This window comes from Dendrobates tinctorius, unplaced genomic scaffold (assembly GCF_039654945.1).
Source record: "Dendrobates tinctorius isolate UK_male_01 unplaced genomic scaffold, ASM3965494v1 ptg000081l, whole genome shotgun sequence".
Classification (NCBI taxonomy): domain Eukaryota; kingdom Metazoa; phylum Chordata; class Amphibia; order Anura; family Dendrobatidae; genus Dendrobates; species Dendrobates tinctorius.
The window spans coordinates 13,495,851-13,515,537 of NW_027361749.1; the positions used below are offsets into that span (position 1 = coordinate 13,495,851).

Genomic DNA, 19,687 nt, shown 5'->3' on the forward strand with positions numbered 1-19,687 from the left:
GGAAAGGAAAAAATGAGTTGAAGGGGGGGAGGAAAACTCTATCTTGTATCCGGAGGACACCAGCTCCCTGACCCACTTGTCGTGGACGACCGCGAGCCAGGTGTGGCAGAAGGAAAGTAGACGGCCGCCTACTTTGTCGGCGTCCGTCGGATACCGCAACAAGTCATTGGGTAGATCTCTGAGACCTGGCTCCTTTGGAACCAGAAACTCTAGGTCTGGGTTTCCGAAGACGGTTAGGTCTGTACGAGACGTGGGAGCCTCTGTCCCCGCGCGAAGATGGACCTGATCCGGAAGAGAAGGTAGAGGAAGACCAACCGGAGTTGTTGTGAAAGGAACGAAAGCGCCCCGGCTGTTGGTTGCGAAACGGCCGAGCAGCTTTTTGTTGAGGGAGGAATTTACTCTTCCCCCCGGTAGCATCAGAAATGAGTTGATCTAGTTTCTCTCCAAAAAGGCGACCTGTTTGAAATGGGAGAGAAGTCAAGGATCTTTTGGATGCGGCATCTGCCCGCCAGTCGCGGAGCCATAGGGCTCTTCTAATGGAGAACGCATTAGCGGCAGTTTGAGCAGCGCAGTTGGAGGCGTCCACTACAAAGTCCGCTGTGTGAAATATCTGCCTGGCGACCGCGGTTGCTTCCGGGGGAAGATTGGTGTCCTGGAAGGAGGTAATCAAGACCTCTGCCCAAGCGGCCATTGCTTTTGTGACCCAAACTGCCGCGAAAGATGGAAAAAGCGCTGCTCCTGAAGCTTCAAAAACTGAACGGGCGAGGTAGTCAATCTGACGATCGGAGGGGTTTTTGATCGAGGACCCCTCGGACACAGACAGAAGTGTCTTTGAAGCCAGGCGCAATACAGGCGGGTCCACCGGTGGAGACTGTAACCAATCTTTCATTAGGTCTGGGTCAAAGGGGTATTTAGCCTGAGTAGACTTGTGCCATGTGAACCGCTTATGTGGACGATCTCTATGTTGCTCAACCACTTCCTTAAAGTCCGGATGGCTGGTAAATAACCTACGCACGCGTTTGGTTTTCTTAAGAGAAATAGGATGTGCTGGAGCAGGAACATTATTCCTCATCCAACTTCAGGATCTTGTTAACTGATTCTATAAGAGAATCAAGTGACTCTTGATCAGATGGGGGATTCTGAGCGGCAGACGTATCAGAATCAAAATCAGAGTCGTGATCGCTGAGAACTCCAGGAGAGGGCGAGCGAGAGATAGGAGCCGCAGATGCAGAGGTGCGAACAGGGCTAGAGGAAGCGTCACGGGTCCGCTTTCTAGAGCCCCGACCATCCCTTGAACGAGAACGGCCCCTGCTGGCGGACGGTTCCCTTTCAACGCCAGAGCTTTCCTCGGGCGTAAGGACGCCTTCTGGTTTAAAGAGCCCTCCCATAGGGAGAATATATCCTGGGTCAGAGACTCTACCGATCGTGAAAGGGACGCAGCCCACTCAGGGGTACTAGACGCAGGAGACCCGTCGGCAGCGGTGGCAGGGGGCCATTGAGCGCTGGTCTGGGCGCAGGCCGGGTCGCAGTCAGTGCAGAGCGGATTAGTCTGTGCACTAGGTAAGCCAGCCTTGCAAGAGGTACACACGGTAAAAAATGCAGTGTGCTTTTTAGCATACCGCTTCGCTTCCTTAGATTGAGACATAGCGCTTCTGAAAGGGTTAACGGCAGAGTCTGCTGCAGCTGCAGGGAATGTGCCAGGAAGGAGTTAAGCTTTAATCTGGGGAAGATGCAGCTTACCCGGTCCTATCTTGTCCCCCCGGGAGGAATGGCTGTGGCCCTGCGGTGACACCCGGTATCCGGCTGCTCGCCTCACAGCTTGTGTGCAGCTGAGGTAAAAAGGAAATGGCCCCCGAGATTAGAATCGCACATCTCGTGCAGGCTGAGAGGCGCCAAAGCAAGGGGGGCGGCGCCAATAGCGCGGGCAGCGCTATTCAAATTGCGGCCTGGTAGGCCAGAAAAGCCGGGGCCTGGATTTTGAGCCTACCCGAGGTAGGTGCCGGTGGGCGGGCCGGGGCGGTGCCAGTGGGCGGCGCCATTTAAATTGCAGCCTAGCAGGCCAGAAAGCCAGGGACTAAATTTTTCACTCTACCCGCGGTAGCGCAGAGGGGGGGCGCGATGATGAGGGCCACGATGGGCTGAGAACTCTAGGGTGCACCGCCGCTGACTACATCAGCGCTACTCCCGGGGGATAGGACCCAAACCCATACCTCCACTCCAGCGTTCAGCGCTGTCCAGTCCTCTATGCAGGCTCTCATCCTCCAGGATGAAGCAGAGCTGGAGGAGTTCTTAAAGGGGTCACGTTCAATCGACCCTCCCTATGATAGGGGGATGGAGAGCTATGGGGCTGATTCAGGGCCTACGTAAGCGCTGTCCCTGTCTTCTGCGCCTGCCCCGGACGGGAACTTCCATCAGGCATCATCGCCAAAGGTAGAGGAATCTGCCCCAAAAACGTCGCAGGAAAGGTACGTGAAGGGTTACTCCACGTGCTTGCCTGTTGTTGGTTCGGGGGAGAGCGGGCCGTAGAAAGGAACCGTCGCCCCCTTCACTCCGTTAATTAAAAAATAAAAATTTACAGAAAAATTCAAAAATAAAATAAAAACGGTGGGGTCTGAAACCAGACCCAAGTGCCTCCTACAGACACTAAGCAAGAACTGGAGATATCTCATCCAGCGACGGGGTATATACTGCAGGGGAGGAGTTAACTTTTTTCTGATTTGCTTAGTGTCCTCCTAGTGGTAGCAGCATAACACCCACTGTCTCTGTGTCCCCCAATGAGGCATAGGAGAAATAAAAGATCTCAGGTGTACAGTATCTACACTCACATACATATATATTATACACACACCCTATACAAACATGTAGATTACGTAGATATATACATACTCACACACATAATAAAGGGATTACTTTCAAGATTCAAAATACAACATTAAATAAAATGTGGATTGCGGCCAAAAGAACACACTTGGCCTGTGTCTGGTAAATGGTCTGCTATGGCACCGGTAAAAAAAAGCTCCTTACCTATACTGTACCTATACTGTAGGCTAAGTGCACAGATGTAGTGTGCACCTAATACATAAAGTAAATAAATAAAAAATATCTTGGAAGTGTAAAAAAAAAAAATGCATTTAGCATTACAAAAGATGGAATTTTGCAATGGCCATGCATGGCTAAAAACACTAGTCATTAAAGGGTTAGTGCCATGAAAACAAAGTATCCATCATTTATAGGATAGGGGATACAGTAACTTGCTGATCGCTGGGGTTCCAAGATCGTGGCTCTGGAACCATGAGAATCGTGGTCAGCAGCACCATCCTGGATAAATTATAGATGTGAATGATCTGCCTCTGCTCCATTCATTGTCTATGGGATTTCTGGAAATACCCAGGAGCTGTATACTGTGCACCTCTGCTCCTTTCAGAAGTTGCCCAGCCATGCAGGATGTTGAAGCCAGTGCCCAAAGAAGGGCTTAAAGGCTTAAAGGGGTATTCCAATCTTCAAGATCCTATCCCAATATGTAGCAGGTGTAATAACAATAGCGAATATTTCCAATTAGAAATTTAGTATAGTTCACCTGATAACTTATGTTGCTTGCCTCAAGTGTAGGCCATTATAGTAGCTTGGTTAAGAAAACTCATATGGTGACAAATAGATAGTAGTTAGTGGTCGTAACCATGGGTACCTCAGCTACTGCAATGCCTGCACATGAGGTAAGTGACATAAGTTATCAGGAGAACCATACTACATTTCTAATTGGAGGCATTTGGTAATATCATTATTATTACACCTACTACATATTGGCATTGGATCTTGGAGATGGAAATACCTCTTTAACACTGCGCAGAAGCGAGTTCAGTGGCGATCTGCACAGACCTTAACTTTCATGACAGGAGCCTAAAGGGGGCTTTACACATAGCGATATCGCTAGCAATATCACTAAAGCGTCACCGATTTGGTGACACAGCAGCAATATTGCTAGCGATATCGCTATGTGTGATACTTACCTTCGACCGGCTCCCCGCGCTGTCTGTCGCTGATCGCGAGATCGTCCACGTCCATTTCTCGTCGGGCGCTTCCTGCTGGTGCCGACGAGCGACTCATGGAGGCGGGCGGGAGGACGTCAGCATCGCTGTGTGTGAAAGGTAAGTAACGACCGCTGCTGCGTCGCTACATCGCTGTGAGATCTTTCTGTGTGGCAGCTCACTAGCGACCATTTCTCCTTCGTCTCATTGGGGGACACAGAGACTGTGGGTGTGTGCTTCTGCCGTCTGGAGGCTGACACTAAGTATACAAAAAAAGAGTTAGCTCCTCCTCCGCCGCATACACCCTCGCCCCCAGACCGGGCGTAACTCAGTTTTTTGCTTAGTGTCTGATGGAGGCACACGCAGTCTGGAGCTCCAGACTAGATTTTTTTTTTTTTTCTTTTCTATGAAGATAAGACAGGGGCGACGGATCCTATAGAGAGGGTCCGATCTCCCCAAATCATCAACGGGCGACCACGTGTGAGTAACCCTCCACGTTTTTCTCTCCCGCACCGAGGGACACATCTGGGACTTTTCCCCAGACAACCATTTTTCTTTTTTATTTTGTAAAGAGGCGGCAACGCATCCTGATAAGAGGATTCGGTTTCCCCATCGACCCCAACGGGCGAGCACGTGTGAGTGATCCTCCACGTTGTTCTCTCCTGCAACGTGGGAATGCTTTATGCCCCTACCACCCCTAGGTAGTGAGACCAGGGGTGGAGTTGGAGGCGCAGGTGAGCCAAGGGATTGAAGCGGGGGCGGAGAGCGGTGCAGTAGCCTCCCCCTCCCTGCCCAGGGATGGGGTTGAGAAGCACCTCAAGAGAGCCCCCTCGGCGGCCCGGCTCACCTTTGTTAATATGAAGACCGGGACCGGGCAGTCCGCCTCTCACCCGGCGCTGCCCCCGGCGGGTAACGCCGCACGCGGAGTGCGGCCAGAGCCCCCGCTGTATGGGGAGATCCGTGAGTGCCGTGCGAGGCCCCGCCCGCTGACTTCCGGGGGTAGCCGGAAGCCCCGCCCTCTAACTTCTGGGGGCGGAGAGCGGCGGGCGCACACAGTTACCGGGGAGCTCCCGCCCCCCTCCCTCGAACGCCGCACGTGGAGTGCGGCCAGAACGCGGGCGGCCGCGGTCCCCGCTGTATGGGGAGGTCCGGAGTCCGCGCGCCCACCCGCCGACTTCCGGAGTAGAGGAAGCCCCGCCCAATAACTTCCGGGGGCGGAGAGCGGTGGGCGCGCACAGTTACCGGGGACCTCCCGCCCCCCTCCTTGCATTTCCTTGCCGAAGTGGGGCCGGAAGCCGCCGCATATCTCCCGGAGTGCGAGTGCCCCGGCGAGTAACGCCGCACGCCCCGTGGAAGAGACGCAAGGTGGGACATTACCGGTGGGTGAGTGCAACCCCGTTTTCGAGTGCCGCACTAGTAGTCAAGGAAGGGGTTATCCTCCTCCTCCTACCCTACCTTGCAATATGTTTGGCAAAGGGAAAGCTCACTCTTTCCTATACGCTGTTTGCGTTTCCTGTGGGGTCAGGCTGCCTAAAGCGCAGCCGGGTAAATTTTGTGAAGCCTGCGAGTCGGAGCGAGCCCAGGAGCCCCCCATTGTTGCAGAGCCCAGAGGTCAGGACCCTCCAGAATGGGCGGTGTCTTTATCACACTCTATGATGTCCCTTACAAGGGCAATTGAGTCTCTCCAAGGCCCAGGCAGGGACAAGGATGGTGGTCTGCCAGCGGAAGACAGCTCGTCCACGTCTCAGGACCCTCCGACCGTTAGAGGCCGCTCCAGCACCAGACAAGCTCATAGCAAGAGAGCTCGTTCCCCGTCGGCCGGACCCTCTGGGGCTTCGGCGGCGGGTATTAGGGTATCTCGTTCCCCGTCGCCGAGCTCAGGAAGCGAGCAGGATGAGGGCGAGGAGGAGGAGGAGGCCTGGAATCCAGAAAGCCTGGGATACCAAGACTCGGTGGACAGCCTCATTGAGGCAGTCAACCAGACATTAGAGATCGAGGACGATGTCTCCACGGCCTCAGGTCACAAGGTCTCCTTCAAAAAGACTAGGCGACCGCATAGAAGGTTTGCCACGCATCCGGAGTTCGAGGAGCTAGTCCAGAAACATAGGGAACACCCGGATAAGCGTTTTGCAATGCAAAAAGCGCTGCAAGCTAAGTATCCGTTTCCTCCTGAACTCCATAAGGGATGGGTGGAGTCGCCAGTAGTGGATCCACCGGTATCACGTTTAGCGTCAAGATCGCTATTGTCGATACCCAGCGGTTCTTCTATCAAGGACCCAACTGATCGCCTTATAGAGGGGCTTGCCCGCTCGGTGTATGAGGCAGCGGGGTCGGCCCTAGCCCCCTCCTTTGCGGCTACTTGGGTGGCTAAGGCCATGGTTTCATGGGCGGACGCTCTGCAGAATGCCCTCCAAGACAGAGATCTGCCTGCGGAGGTCTTGGAGGTGACAAATCAGATCTTAGGGGCAAGTGATTTTCTCGTCAGCGCCTCTCTGGACGCGGCCGAGTGTTCTGCTGTGGCAGCAGCAAATGCGATCGCCGTTAGGCGAGCATTATGGCTGAGATTGTGGAAAGCGGATTCTATCTCCAAAAAATCCTTGACCTCATTGCCTTTTCAGGGCAATCGGTTGTTCGGTGAGAAGCTTGATAAGCTTATCTCAGAAGCCACAGGGGGGAGGAGTAGTTTCCTCCCGCAGCAGAGGACTTGGCCAGCGTTCAGGCAGACACAGAGGCGTTTTCGGCCCTTTCGTAACCCCTGGAGGGGGACTTCGGCCAGAGCATCCACCTCCGCAAATGATGGTCAGATTAGGGAAAGGAAAACCTCTTACAGAGCCAATCCGCTGGGTAGAGGCCGAGGCCGTTTGCCCAGAACAAGGGGGGCCAGATCCCAAAAGCCTCCAGCAAAATGACTCGAGGCGCTTCGTACCTACGGACGACAGAGTGGGCGGACGCCTACTAAGGTTCAGCCACGTTTGGGTCGCAGTGGCACGCGACGCTTGGGTGGCAGAATTGATATCGTCCGGGTACAAGATAGAGTTTCTCGGACTCCCGCCACGGCGATTCTTCCATTCCCGGCTTTCCGGAACAGAATCGCAGGCGGAGGGTTTGTTACAGGCCATAATGACGCTACAGCACAACGGGGTCATTGTCCCAGTGCCGAAAAGCGAAGAGACACAAGGTTTTTACTCCAACCTGTTTTCGGTCCCCAAAAAAGATGGGACAGTAAGGCCAGTATTAGATCTAAAAATCCTGAACAAATTCATCAGTCAGGCGGTTCCGGATGGAATCCCTCCGTTCGGTCATTGCAGCCATGGATCCAGGGGAGTTCCTGGCCTCGATCGATGTGCAGGATGCATATCTGCACGTTCCGATTTTTCCTCCACACCAGAGGTTCCTGCGTTTTGCGATCGGAGGGCGACATTTTCAATTTGTTGCTCTGCCCTTCGGTCTGGCCACTGCTCCCAGAGTCTTTACGAAGATAATGGCGGTGGTTATGGCCATCCTGCATGCTCGGGGCATAACGGTACTACCTTACCTGGACGACCTTTTGGTAAAGGGGCCGTCGTTTCAGGCGTGCCAGGAGAATGTCAGTATCACGCTGGATACCCTGGCCCGTCTAGGCTGGTTGATCAATCGGAACAAGTCGTCCTTGGTTCCAGCCCAGAGAATCATATTCCTAGGCATGGTTTTCAACACCTCCCGGGGGCTGGTGATCCTCCCTCAGGACAAGGCGCGAAAGATCAAACAGGGGGTACGGAACCTTCTACAGCCAGGCTCCAGATCCATCCGGTACGGCATGAGTGTGTTGGGCAGAATGGTGGCGGCGATGGAGGCAATCCCGTTTGCCCAGTTCCATCTCCGTCCGCTTCAGCATGCGCTTTTGTCAGCATGGGACCGAAGGCTGCTATCCCTCAGTCATCGGTGCACTTTGTCTCCGCTGGTCCGACGATCACTCCGATGGTGGACTCGCGACTCGTCTCTGGTCCAGGGGAAACCCTTTCCCCCGGAACAGTGGTTGGTGGTGACGACCGATGCAAGCCTGCAGGGTTGGGGAGCAGTTTTCCAGAGTCACACAGCCCAGGGGCGGTGGTCCATTCAGGAGATAATTCTCCCGATCAACATTCTGGAGATACGGGCAATACGATTGGCCCTGCAACATTTTCAGTGTTTCCTGAGTCACCGGCCGGTGCGCATTCAGTCGGACAATGCTACAGCAGTAGCATATGTCAACCATCAAGGGGGCACGCGCAGCCAAGCAGTCATGCGCGAGGTTGGGCTGGTACTGCGTTGGGCCGAAAAGAACCACGTGGTAATTTCAGCGGTGCACATTCCGGGAGTCGAAAACTGGGCGGCAGATTTTCTCAGCCGACAGGGGGTCGCGGCAGGGGAATGGTCCCTGCACCCCGAGGTTTTTCAACAGATCTGCCAACGGTGGGGGACACCAGACGTGGACCTTATGGCATCCAGAGAGAACGCCAAAGTACAAAGGTTCGTCGCTCGATCCCTCGACCCGCAGGCGATCGCAGCAGACGCTCTGGTGCTTCCATGGAGCCAGTTTCGTCTCCCGTACTTGTTCCCCCCGCTACCTCTGCTTCCAAGAGTCATCAGAAAGTTAAGGAGGGAGAGGGTTCCAGCAATTCTGCTAGCCCCAGACTGGCCTCGGAGGGCCTGGTATGCAGATCTGGTTCAGCTAGTGGTGGACGTACCCTGGCGTCTACCAGATCGGCCGGACTTGCTGTCCCAGGGGCCGATCTACCATCCGAACTTAGGGGCCCTGTGTTTGACGGCGTGGCCATTGAATCTTGGCTGTTAACACAGGCAGGATTCAGGCGCGAGGTGGTGGCCACGATGGTGAGTGCCCGAAAGCCTTCCTCGGCGAAAGTATATCATCGGACTTGGGAAGTTTTTTTCCGTTGGTGTAGGGATCGCGGAGTGGCTCCTCTGGTTTTTTCAATCCCCAACGTACTGGCTTTTTTGCAGGCAGGGCTGGACGCAGGATTGGCTCCGAGTTCGCTCAGAACGCAAATCTCGGCCCTGTCGGTCCTTTTTCAACGAAAGGTCGCTTCGGTCTGGCAGGTTAAGACGTTTATGCAGGGGGTCGCACATTTAGTACCCCCCTATAAGGCGCCGACGGAATCATGGGACCTGAACTTGGTGCTCAGGGCCCTTCAGGAGCCTCCCTTCGAACCGTTACAAGAAGTCTCCTTACCTTACCTGTCCAGGAAGGTCGTTTTTCTGGTAGCTATTACGTCTATTAGGCGGGTTTCGGAATTGGCGGCTTTATCTTGTAAACCGCCGTTCCTGACTTTTTATAAGGATAAGGTAGTTTTAAGGCCAGCTCCTCCCTTCTTGCCGAAGGTTGTCTCTGCATTCCATATCAACGAAGACATTGTCTTACCCTCGTTTTGCCCGGCACCGGTGCACAGGGTAGAAAAGGCTTTGCACACCCTGGATCTGGTAAGAGCTCTTAGGAGGTATGTGACAAGGACAGCACCTTTCCGCCGGACAGACTCTCTATTCGTGATCCCAGAAGGGCGGCGGAAGGGGCTTGCTGCGTCCAAAGCGACTTTGGCCAGATGGGTTCGCCTGACGATCCAAGAATCTTATGAAATCAGTGGCACGCCGGTTCCGGCAGGGATCAAGGCTCACTCGGCTCGAGCAGTGGGTGCCTCATGGGCACTGCGACACCAAGCTTCAGCGGAACAGGTGTGCAAAGCAGCTACCTGGTCCAGTTTGCATACGTTTGTCAAACATTATAACGTACATACCCAGGCATCCTCGGATGCAAGCCTGGGAAGAAAGATTCTCCAGGCAGCAGTTGCGCACCTCTAATCAGGGGCGCAAAATAGCATGGATTGGGTGAGCTAAGATCCCGCCCAGGGACTGCTTTAGAACGTCCCACAGTCTCTGTGTCCCCCAATGAGACGAAGGAGAAACATGGATTTTTGTGAGTACTCACCGTAAAATCCTTTTCTCCGAGACGCTCATTGGGGGACACAGCACCCACCCTACTAGCCAGTTGGTTTTTGCTTATTTTAAGTTATACAAATCCTTATGTAAGGATCAGGGTGGTCCCTTTTCCAGATGTATAATTTCTTGCCTGAATTTAAGGCGCGTTCTCCAACTGCTTATGCACTAAACTGAGTTACGCCCGGTCTGGGGGCGAGGGTGTATGCGGCGGAGGAGGAGCTAACTCTTTTTTTGCATACTTAGTGTCAGCCTCCAGACGGCAGAAGCACACACCCACAGTCTCTGTGTCCCCCAATGAGCGTCTCGGAGAAAAGGATTTTACGGTGAGTACTCACAAAAATCCATGTTTAGCGATGCACCAGCGATCTTGACCGGGTCGTATCGTGGTCGGATTGCTGGTGCATTTCTAAATGTAAAGGGGCCTTAAGTAACACATGCAGGGACAATCAATTTCCATACAGAGGCATCGCGAAGCATTAAAATAGGCTCTGAAGGCAAACTCTCAGAAAGATCTCTAGCCCACCTGGATATTTTAACACCTCATTTACATACTGGAAAAAAACATGGATTTCCCTGGAATAAGGCATCAGATCGCAGATAACCAAGTATCAATTTATTTAGCTTTCTATGACCTACATTTCCATATTGCTGGTTTAGGAGGGTTGATACTTCTGATATAGTCTCTTTAAAACGAGCAACACAAAATATACACATGACAATAAAATTGTATTGTTATTAACAAAATATAAAAAAATTACAAACGTCATAAAAGCCCCATTTAAATTAAATGACTTACCACAATCAGTGCTTTTGTTCTTTGAATTTGCTTTATAAGATATTTATTGAAACCTTTTTGTGAAGCACGAGACAGACGATCTACATCCACAGCATTCAGAGACTTTTCTGAAATAGATAAAGTGAAGAATGATAATTATAATACAACTAGATTTTTTAGCTCATTACCAATGCTAAAAACATATAATAGGCAACTTCTTAAGTGCTGACAATAGAAGAGCTAATGAAAAGAATAACATATATGGATAAAAAATGAATTATATATTGCATATATGTATACATACACATATGCACACTCACAAACACAATACTGTGCAAAGGTTTTAGGCAGGTGTGGAAAAAATGCTGCAAAGTATGAATGCTTTCAAACATAGAAGTGATAATTGTTTCTCCAAACATCTTGGAGAACTAACCACGGATCTTCTGTGGTTGTAGGCTTGTGCAAATTCTCTCTCTTAAAGTAATCCCAGACACGCTTGATGCTGATCTCAGGGCTGTGTGGGGGCCATATCATCACTTCCAGGACTAACTGTTGTTCTTTAGGCTGAAGATAGTTTTTATTGCCATTGCCTGCATGTTTGTGGTCATTGTCGTGCTGCAGTATAAAATTGGAGGCAGTCACACACCTCCCTGATGGTACAGCATGATTGATAAGTATCTGCCAGTATTCCTCAGCATTGAGGACTTCATTAATCCTAATCAAATTCCCCACTTCATTTGCTGAATTGCAGCCCACCATGCTTCTTTGTTGTCTGCAGACACTCATTACTGTACCGCTCTCCAGCTCTTTGTAAAACAAACTGCCTCCCGTCACAGTTCAATATTTCACATTTGCAAACATTAGTGCAGAGCCCCTGCTGCCATTTTCTGCACCCCAGTTCCCATGTTTTCTTCCATAGTTTAATCACTTGCCATTATTTTGATTTTAGAGGTATGGTATTGGGCTGCAGTTCTTCCATGAAGACCCCTTATGCTGGCTCCCACTGGTTGTTCCCAGTTCTGTGCTGCTGACACTGCTGGACAGATTATGATTTTGAAGGGAAGCATACATGATGCAGTTTTCATCTGTAGCACTAAGTTTCCGTGGCCAACCTCTGTGTCTATTGTCCTTACCGTAGCCTATTTCTTGGTGTCCTCAAAGCCGAGAAATATAACCAGATATCTGTCATGCAATACCAATAGAGAGGCATCTAAACGTCTCCAAATTTATTCTGCAGTAGGATGACTGACTCCAAACATACACGGTTATTAAAAAATATATTCAGCATAAAAAACGACAAGAAGTCTTGGAAGTGATCGTCTAGTTCCCACATACAAGATGCTGAGATCAGGACTCTGCCAGAGATTAGATGATGAGAAAAGAGGATTTGCACTAGGCTATATCCATATAAGATCGGTGGTTAGTTATCCATGATGTTTGGAACAACTTAGATGCTGAGATACTTCAAAAACTGTGTGTAAGTGTACCTAGTACATGATCTGTGGTTATAAATAAAATTATTTAAAGACCATTTAGTCTAATTAACAACATCTAAAAAAAATTTGACAGGATCAGTACATCTCACGCATACAAGCCATTTTTTTTTTCTCTGATCTCATCTGGAAGGTTCTCTACTCTTCGCATAAGAACCTCAATCATCTGTGGAAGGTAGAAAAAGTCCATGCCTGCATTAAAGAACCCCAACAAGATAAACTGCCAAGTCAGCGTTAGCACAATACAAATTAGTGATTCCTTGCCTAACTGACTTTGAGGTGCCATAAAGTTGCAGCTTGTGACTTATTTGTGAATTTAAAATAGGTCATTTTGGACATTTCTTGTTTTGTTAAAGGGTCTTTTGAAAATAAATCAGACCACAAGAAGTCTCCTCTCTCCATAGGGAACCCAAGTGATCAGATGTAAGTGTGGGAAAACCTAGTAGTATGTATTTATTTTTTCCATAATCCCACAAAAGGTGAAAAGGGTTGGTTTAACACCAGACAAGACAGGTCTGTGTAACCCCAGACAAGACAGATCTGTGTAATGCCAGACAAGACAGTACCCCCAGAACAAGAAAAGCTATCTCTGGCCAAAAGAGCAGGATCCTGAGCAGACGTCCTCTCTGAATTAAATCAGAATTTCCTAACAAGATATATAAACATTTAAAACATACGAAGAAGAAGGAAGCTGTAATAATCCTATAATTAAAACCTGGGAAAGACCCCTATCAGTCTGATGCCTACAGACCAATCTCACTTCTCTCAACTAACATCAAGTTACTGGGAACAGACTGTCAAAAGTAATTATCAAAGTGATTAATGGCGACCAAACAGGTTTTATGCCAAACAAATCCACATCAGCTAATTTTTGAAACGTCTTTTTTTGGGTTTCCAGCTAAGCTCAGTCTACCGGGTCCAGAGCAGTCTTTTCTCTCGACGCTACCAAAGCGTTTGCCAGCAAAGTGTGGAATTTCCTGTAGGCGGTCTTGAGAGGCATGGGACTGGTGGTAAATTTATTTAGTATATCCAGTTGTTATATTTATCCCCTAGAAGGAAACTGAAGGTAAATGGTCGTATATTAGGGGCGTCTGCGCTGGGGAGCGGAACCAGGCAGGGATGCCCCCTGTCGCCCCTTCTCTTAAGGGCCTGTCACACTAAGAGATATCGCTAGCAATATCGCTATAACTAGTGACGTTATAGCGATATTGCTAGCGATATCGCTGTGTGTGATACTTACCTACGACCCGCTCCCCCGCTGGTTATCGCTGATCGCGCGAGAACGTTTAGGACTGTTTCTCGTCGTCAGCTTCCTGTGGCGCTTCCTGCTGTGAAGACGAGCGACGCGTGGAGCCGGGCGGGAGGACGCAGGATCGCCTGGTGTGACAGGTAAGTAGCGATCCCCGTCCCCAGCGATGTCGCTAGTGAGATCTGCCTGTGTGGCAGCTTACTAGTGACTACTTAGCGATGTACCAGCGATCCTGACCGCGTCATATCGCTGGTCGGGATCGCTGGTACATCGCTAAGTGTGACAGTACCTTTAGCGATTGCCATAAAGCTGTTAGCTTCTGTAATACGCGCCTCTACTGAAATAACCGGCTTCTGTTGTGGGTCACTAGACATGAGGACCTCTTTATATGCAGATAACATGCTTCTATTTTTAGGAAATGTGGTTTCTTCCATTTTTCCAGCAATTAATCTTATTAAAATATTTGAAACTTGATCAAGATTATCAATTAATTAGGATAACTCAGTCATCATGCCCATAGATCCCCTACCGACAGATTTATCCATGGAAAATACTCAGCTGAGGGTAGCAAATACGTTAAATATCTTAAGGGTAGTGGTTACCGCCAGGCCCCAGGCATATTATTCTCTTAACCTGGCTCCCATATTGCTAAAACTCAGAACTAAAATAGAAACTTGGTGGCGACTTCCAGTAATGTCAGTCATCAGGAGAGGCAATTTGATAAAAACGATTCTCATGCCTCAACTTTTATTTCGCCTACATAACACCCCAGTATGGATCCTCACAACCTTCTTTTATAAAATACATAGCTGGTTCAGAGAACTAACATGGAAAAAGAAACAGACCAGAATTAAACTAGAGACCCTGCAGAGGAGACGATAACGGTGGATTTGCTATCCCGAATGCCTGGATCTACTTCTTGACCTCACAAATGCAACAATTTCATAGTTGGAGAAGAACCGAGCACTGTGGAATATGGGGTCAACTAATTAGAGGAGGAACTAACTGGAAACTGCCAATGTCAGTATTAGATATGGGTCCTCCTCGAGAGAATGTCCCAAACTGCCCCACACTAAAACTGATATATAAAGTGTGGGATAGAGGCAAGAATATGCTGGGAATTGGTAAATACACAAACTACACACCTTTATAGTATAACTACAACATGCCAGAGCTCTCCAAGCTAAAAGGCTTCAACAATTGGGAAGATAAGGGTATTTTTCTTTTGTCACAACTCTTAAATGAGGGAACATTTAAAAACTTTGAACAAGTAAGAGCAGGATACGATCTTACTCATAAAATGTTTCATACATTTTTGTAAAAAAAGGTCATGCGAATAATGTACAACTCAGAGCAAGTTTCATTATTATAAATACACATTATGATTGATAAAATTGCTTCTGCAAAGGACACAAAGGGTTTCCCATATATATAAGCAGCTTATGGCAGGATACTTTTCTAAATGTACAATCACAGACAAAGTAAAGTGGGAAAGACATTTGGGTCCCTTATCTAAAGGCCCCGTCTCACTAAGCGACTTACCAGTGATCCCGACACCGATATCAAGGTGTCAGGATCGCTAGTAAGTCGCTATGTGATCGCTGGTGAGCTGTCACACAGACAGCTTCACCAGCGATCAGCACAGCGATGCCGAGCGCCCGGCATCGCTGGCCATCCTGTAAAAAATAGAATCAAAATAAAAAATATAGTTATTCTCACCATCCGACGTCGCGTTCAGTCATCCCGCCTCTCTCTACGCTCCGGTCCCAGTGATCCTTTGCATGAATGACCGCGAGATGTCACGGTCTCGCGGGATAACAAAGTCTCGCGGTCATTCGTGCAAAGGATCACTGGGACCGGAGCGTGGAGAGAGGCGGGATGGCTGAACGGGACGTCGGAAGGTGAGAATAACTATATTTTTTATTTTTTTTTATTATTTTTTACACCTGATCGCTGGTCTCCCGCCTGTCACACACAGCGATGCGAGCTGGCCAGCGGGAGACCAGCGACCAAAGAAATGTCCAGAGGTTTCTTGCAGCGATCAGCGATAACGGCAGGGGGGCCGCTCGCTGATCGCTGTCACACACAGCGATCTCGCTGGTGAGATCGCTGTTACGTCACAAAAGTTGTGACTCAGCAGCGATCTCGCTACCGAGATTGCTTAGTGAGACGGGGCCTTAAGGAACAATGGGAAGAGGTGCTAAATTTAATTCCTAAATTATCTTTGTCTGAATCACAAAGATAGTCCCAAATCTTTCTAATTTATAGAGAATATAAGGGCCCCGTCACACATAGCAATCTCGCTAGCGAGATAGCTGCTGAGTCACAACTTTTGTGACACAACAGCGATCTCACCAGCGAGATCGCTGTGTGTGACAGCGATCAGTGACCGGCCCCCCTGCCGGTATCGCTGGTCGCTGCAAGAAACTTCTGGACATTTTTTTCGTCGCTGATCTCCCGCTGGCCAGCACGGATCGCTACGTGTGACAGGCGGGAGACCAGCGATCAGCTGTAAAATAATAAAAAAAAAAAAAAAAAATATAGTTATTCTCACATTCCGGCGTCCCGCGCAGTCTTCCCGCCTCTCTCCACGCTCCCGGTCCCAGTAATCCTTTGCAAAAATGACCGCGACTTTGCGATCCCGCGAGAACGGACGTCATCGCGGGAATTCTCGCAAAGGATTACTGGGACCGGAGCGTGGAGAGAGGCGGGAATGCTGCGCGGGAAGTCGGAAGGTGAGAATAACTATTTTTTATTTTAATTCTATTTTTGACATGAATATGGCATCAGCACTAACGAACACAGCGATGCCGCGCGCGTGGCGTCGCTGTGCTAATCACTGGTGAAGCTGTCTGTTTGACAGCTCACCAGCGATCACATAGCGACTTACCAGCGATCCTGACACGTTGATATCGTTGTCAGGATCGCTGGTAAGTCGCTATGTGTGACTCCAGCTGAAGACCCCAAGTATCCCATATAAAATTGGTATATGTCACTCTGTGACGGTCTTCAGTAAGGAAGAGGGGCCTCAAAGTGTCCCTGGAGCTGGGGACCCTAACTATCCCTGTCCCAGGAGTACTCTTAAAAGGTAGAGAGGCCAGAGTCTCCTACCTTACTATGATCCCGTAAAAAACCTAATCTGTCCCCTCACCAAACCCAAGAGGCATGGGACACAAATGAAAGGAAAACCAGACACAAAAAAAGGAATAACAGAAAACTGCTATCTTACAAAAGCTCTAACCAATAATAGCAAGGATGATAGGGACAGGAAGGAATAAATTAAAGGGGAAAAGGAACCAGAAGAGAAACACAAACATACAATAGCAAACTACAGAACACACCAACTCCAAACTTCAACTAATTAGCTTTAGCACACTAAATGCCCAGAGTCTGTATACATAGAGGGAGTAAAGGGTAAGTACCGTGTTTCCCCGAAAGTAGGACCCCCCCGAAAGTAAGACAGGGTGGGGGTTACGGGGGGGGTCCTTCAATGTAAGGCCTCCCCCGAATGTAAGGCAGGGTTGGGGGCCGCTGTGAAATGTAAGGCCCTTACCTTTGGGCCGCCGCTGTCCCCCATTGGGTCCCCAGGCTCCAGAGGTGTCCTCAGGTGCAGCTGGGCGGGTCCAGCGCTCATGGGGTTAACTCGCCGTGTTAACCCCGCAATCCGCCCAGCTCAACAGCTCATTGGCCGCCCCTGTTCCCCACGTCACCGCCGGCCCCCGGCTCGAGCACTGATTGGTCCAGCAGCTCGGGCTGTAATTGGCCACCCCAGCCCCACGTCACCGCTGTTTCCCTGCTGATTGGCACAGCGTTCCCTGCAGCACAGGCCTTCCGCACCCACAGCCGCACCGCAGAGGAAAACGTCCAGCATTTAAAAAACAAGTAGGGAAACATGTACTGTATAGGGTGTGGGGCTGTGTGCAGTGGGATACGGCACTGTTATGGGGTGTGGGGCTGTGTGCAGTGGGATACGGCACTGTTATGGGGTGTGGGGCTGTGTGCAGTGGGATACGGCACTGTTATGGGGTGTGGGGCTGTGTGCAGTGGGATACGGCACTGTTATGGGGTGTGGGGCTGTGTGCAGTGGGATACGGCACTGTTATGGGGTATAACAGCATGTTAATAAATGTTAATTTATTGGTTAAAAAGAAATTGTCATTTTTTTTCGGCTAATGTAAGACCTCCCCCGAAAGTAAGACAGGGTGGGACTTTTTGGGGTAAAATTAATGTAAGACAGGGTCTTACTTTCGGGGAAACACGGTAAGCAGTTGCAGCTGAGAACAACCAGGCTGTATGGTCTCAGCCAGCATGGAAAGAGTCCTTAAACCTCTCAGTACTAAAGGAAAAAAATCCACTTAAATTAGGACATGAATCACACCACCTCTAAAGAGGACTGTAATTTATTACCCAACTTAACCGTCTAACTCCAAGTCCTCTAGGGGGACGGGATGCCTACTTTACAGTATAAGAGTGGACAACATGACACTCATCTAATGCACATGAAGTGGGAGTGTGTACACATTGGGAACTATTGGAAGGGGGTAGTTGACTTAATAAAATCTGTGTTCGGAATCCATCTACAGTTGAAACACAAAATCTGCATACTTGATATGTTAGAGGAGGAGCTGGATTTGGATTCCCCTGTAGCTATCTCAGAGTGCTATTTCAAGCTAGAAAACTATTAGCACTACACTGGATAGGGATGTGGAACCATGCGTACCAGGATGGGGATGAGATGGCCATGCATACAAGGATGGGAATGAGATGACCGTGCATACAAGGATGGGGATGAGGAGATCGTGCATACAAGGATGGGGATGAAGAGGCGGTGCATACCAGCATGGGAATGAGGGGACAATGCATACCCGGCATATACTTGAGTCTAAGCTTTACCAGTTTTTCGTGGCAAAATTTGGTGCCTCGGCTTATACTTGGGTCGGCTTATACTCGAGTATATACGTATGTATGTAAATTGTAGTAAGCAAATTATAATACCTATAATGAACGCTAGTATGTACTGGTTTTTATTTGGTTCGCAATGATGTATATGTTTTTTATATGTGCATTTGTTTTATTTAGTTTTGATTGTTTCTAAAAATCAAATTAATAGGTGAATGTATTTTGATATCTTTCACAATAAAAAATGATCTGACTGGAAAAAATAAGCTACGACATGTTACCTTCTCAGGTCAACGAGGATTAAAGGTAATTTATTCTGGGAACTCCAAGCTTTGAACTGGCACCTTGAATCTTATTTTATAGGCAAGTGATACATTGGGTCCAGTATCATCTGCTATTGGAATTTAGAAACTAAAGAAGATCTGTCTAAAATTGTATGGCATGAACCTAATGACACTGCAATGTACAAAAGAGATTTGTAATCGCCAAAGTAAATTTTGCATGATAGCAGCATCTAGTGTCAAATTGTGGTTCTGGAATCCAACGTTTTATTGATTAACCAAATTTTGTGCCATTTCATTAATTCTGTCCAAAGTTGTACCACTTAGTATTAAAAAAAAAAAAATCAATCTTCCACAAAATCGCAACAATCACATAGAACATATTTTGCTTTATATGGGATGAGATACAAAGTGTCAGGCGGGTCACAAAAGGCAGAAATAGAAATTGACACGTAGGAGTATCTTTCGAAAAAAGTCTTACGCTCTAAATCAGGCAATGCAGACAAGTAGCTCAAACTGAGATCTGCACTCAGGTAATAAAATAAATTACCCATATAAAGTGCAATCAAAATAATGCTCATACCTGTGGATGATGCGTCTGTCAAGTAGCCATCTAGAGATGGTAGAATGTCTTTGTAGTACAGCTCCATTGTATCTGGAGGAATTCGAGATGACCATTCTTCAAGTGCATCAAGGCCAGCATCTGCAAGCTGTGGGGAGCTCAAGCCTAATTTAAAGGCAGTCTGTATATAATGAAACATAATGTAATATTCTTGCATATGTATTATAGTCAATTCTAATAATATCTCTGCAATTTATACAAACCAGAAGCAATCTAATGATATAAAATATGCATCTCCATCACTTAAAGGGAACTTGTCACCTGATTCATTCTGCCAAAAAAGTAAGCGTGAATCTGAGCCTGACTGCACAACTTTAAGGATCCATAACGAGAGGACTATCAATCACCAAGGGCAGCGCCGGGAGAAGCTGCC

The 19,687-nt window shown here is 48.8% G+C and overlaps 1 protein-coding gene across 2 annotated transcripts in view; it reads right to left on the reverse strand.

Moving 5' to 3' along the window:
- PRKDC (protein kinase, DNA-activated, catalytic subunit) overlaps window positions 1–19,687 on the reverse strand; it is a 503,687-nt gene that overhangs the window by 346,084 nt on the left and 137,916 nt on the right. For both annotated transcript variants that reach the window (XM_073583775.1, XM_073583776.1), the window contains exons 21-22: window positions 19,276–19,435; window positions 10,792–10,898 (exon numbers count right to left, since the gene is read on the reverse strand). In XM_073583775.1, the coding sequence (XP_073439876.1) occupies window positions 10,792–10,898; window positions 19,276–19,435 (267 nt within the window). The remainder of the gene's footprint in view (window positions 1–10,791; window positions 10,899–19,275; window positions 19,436–19,687) is intronic.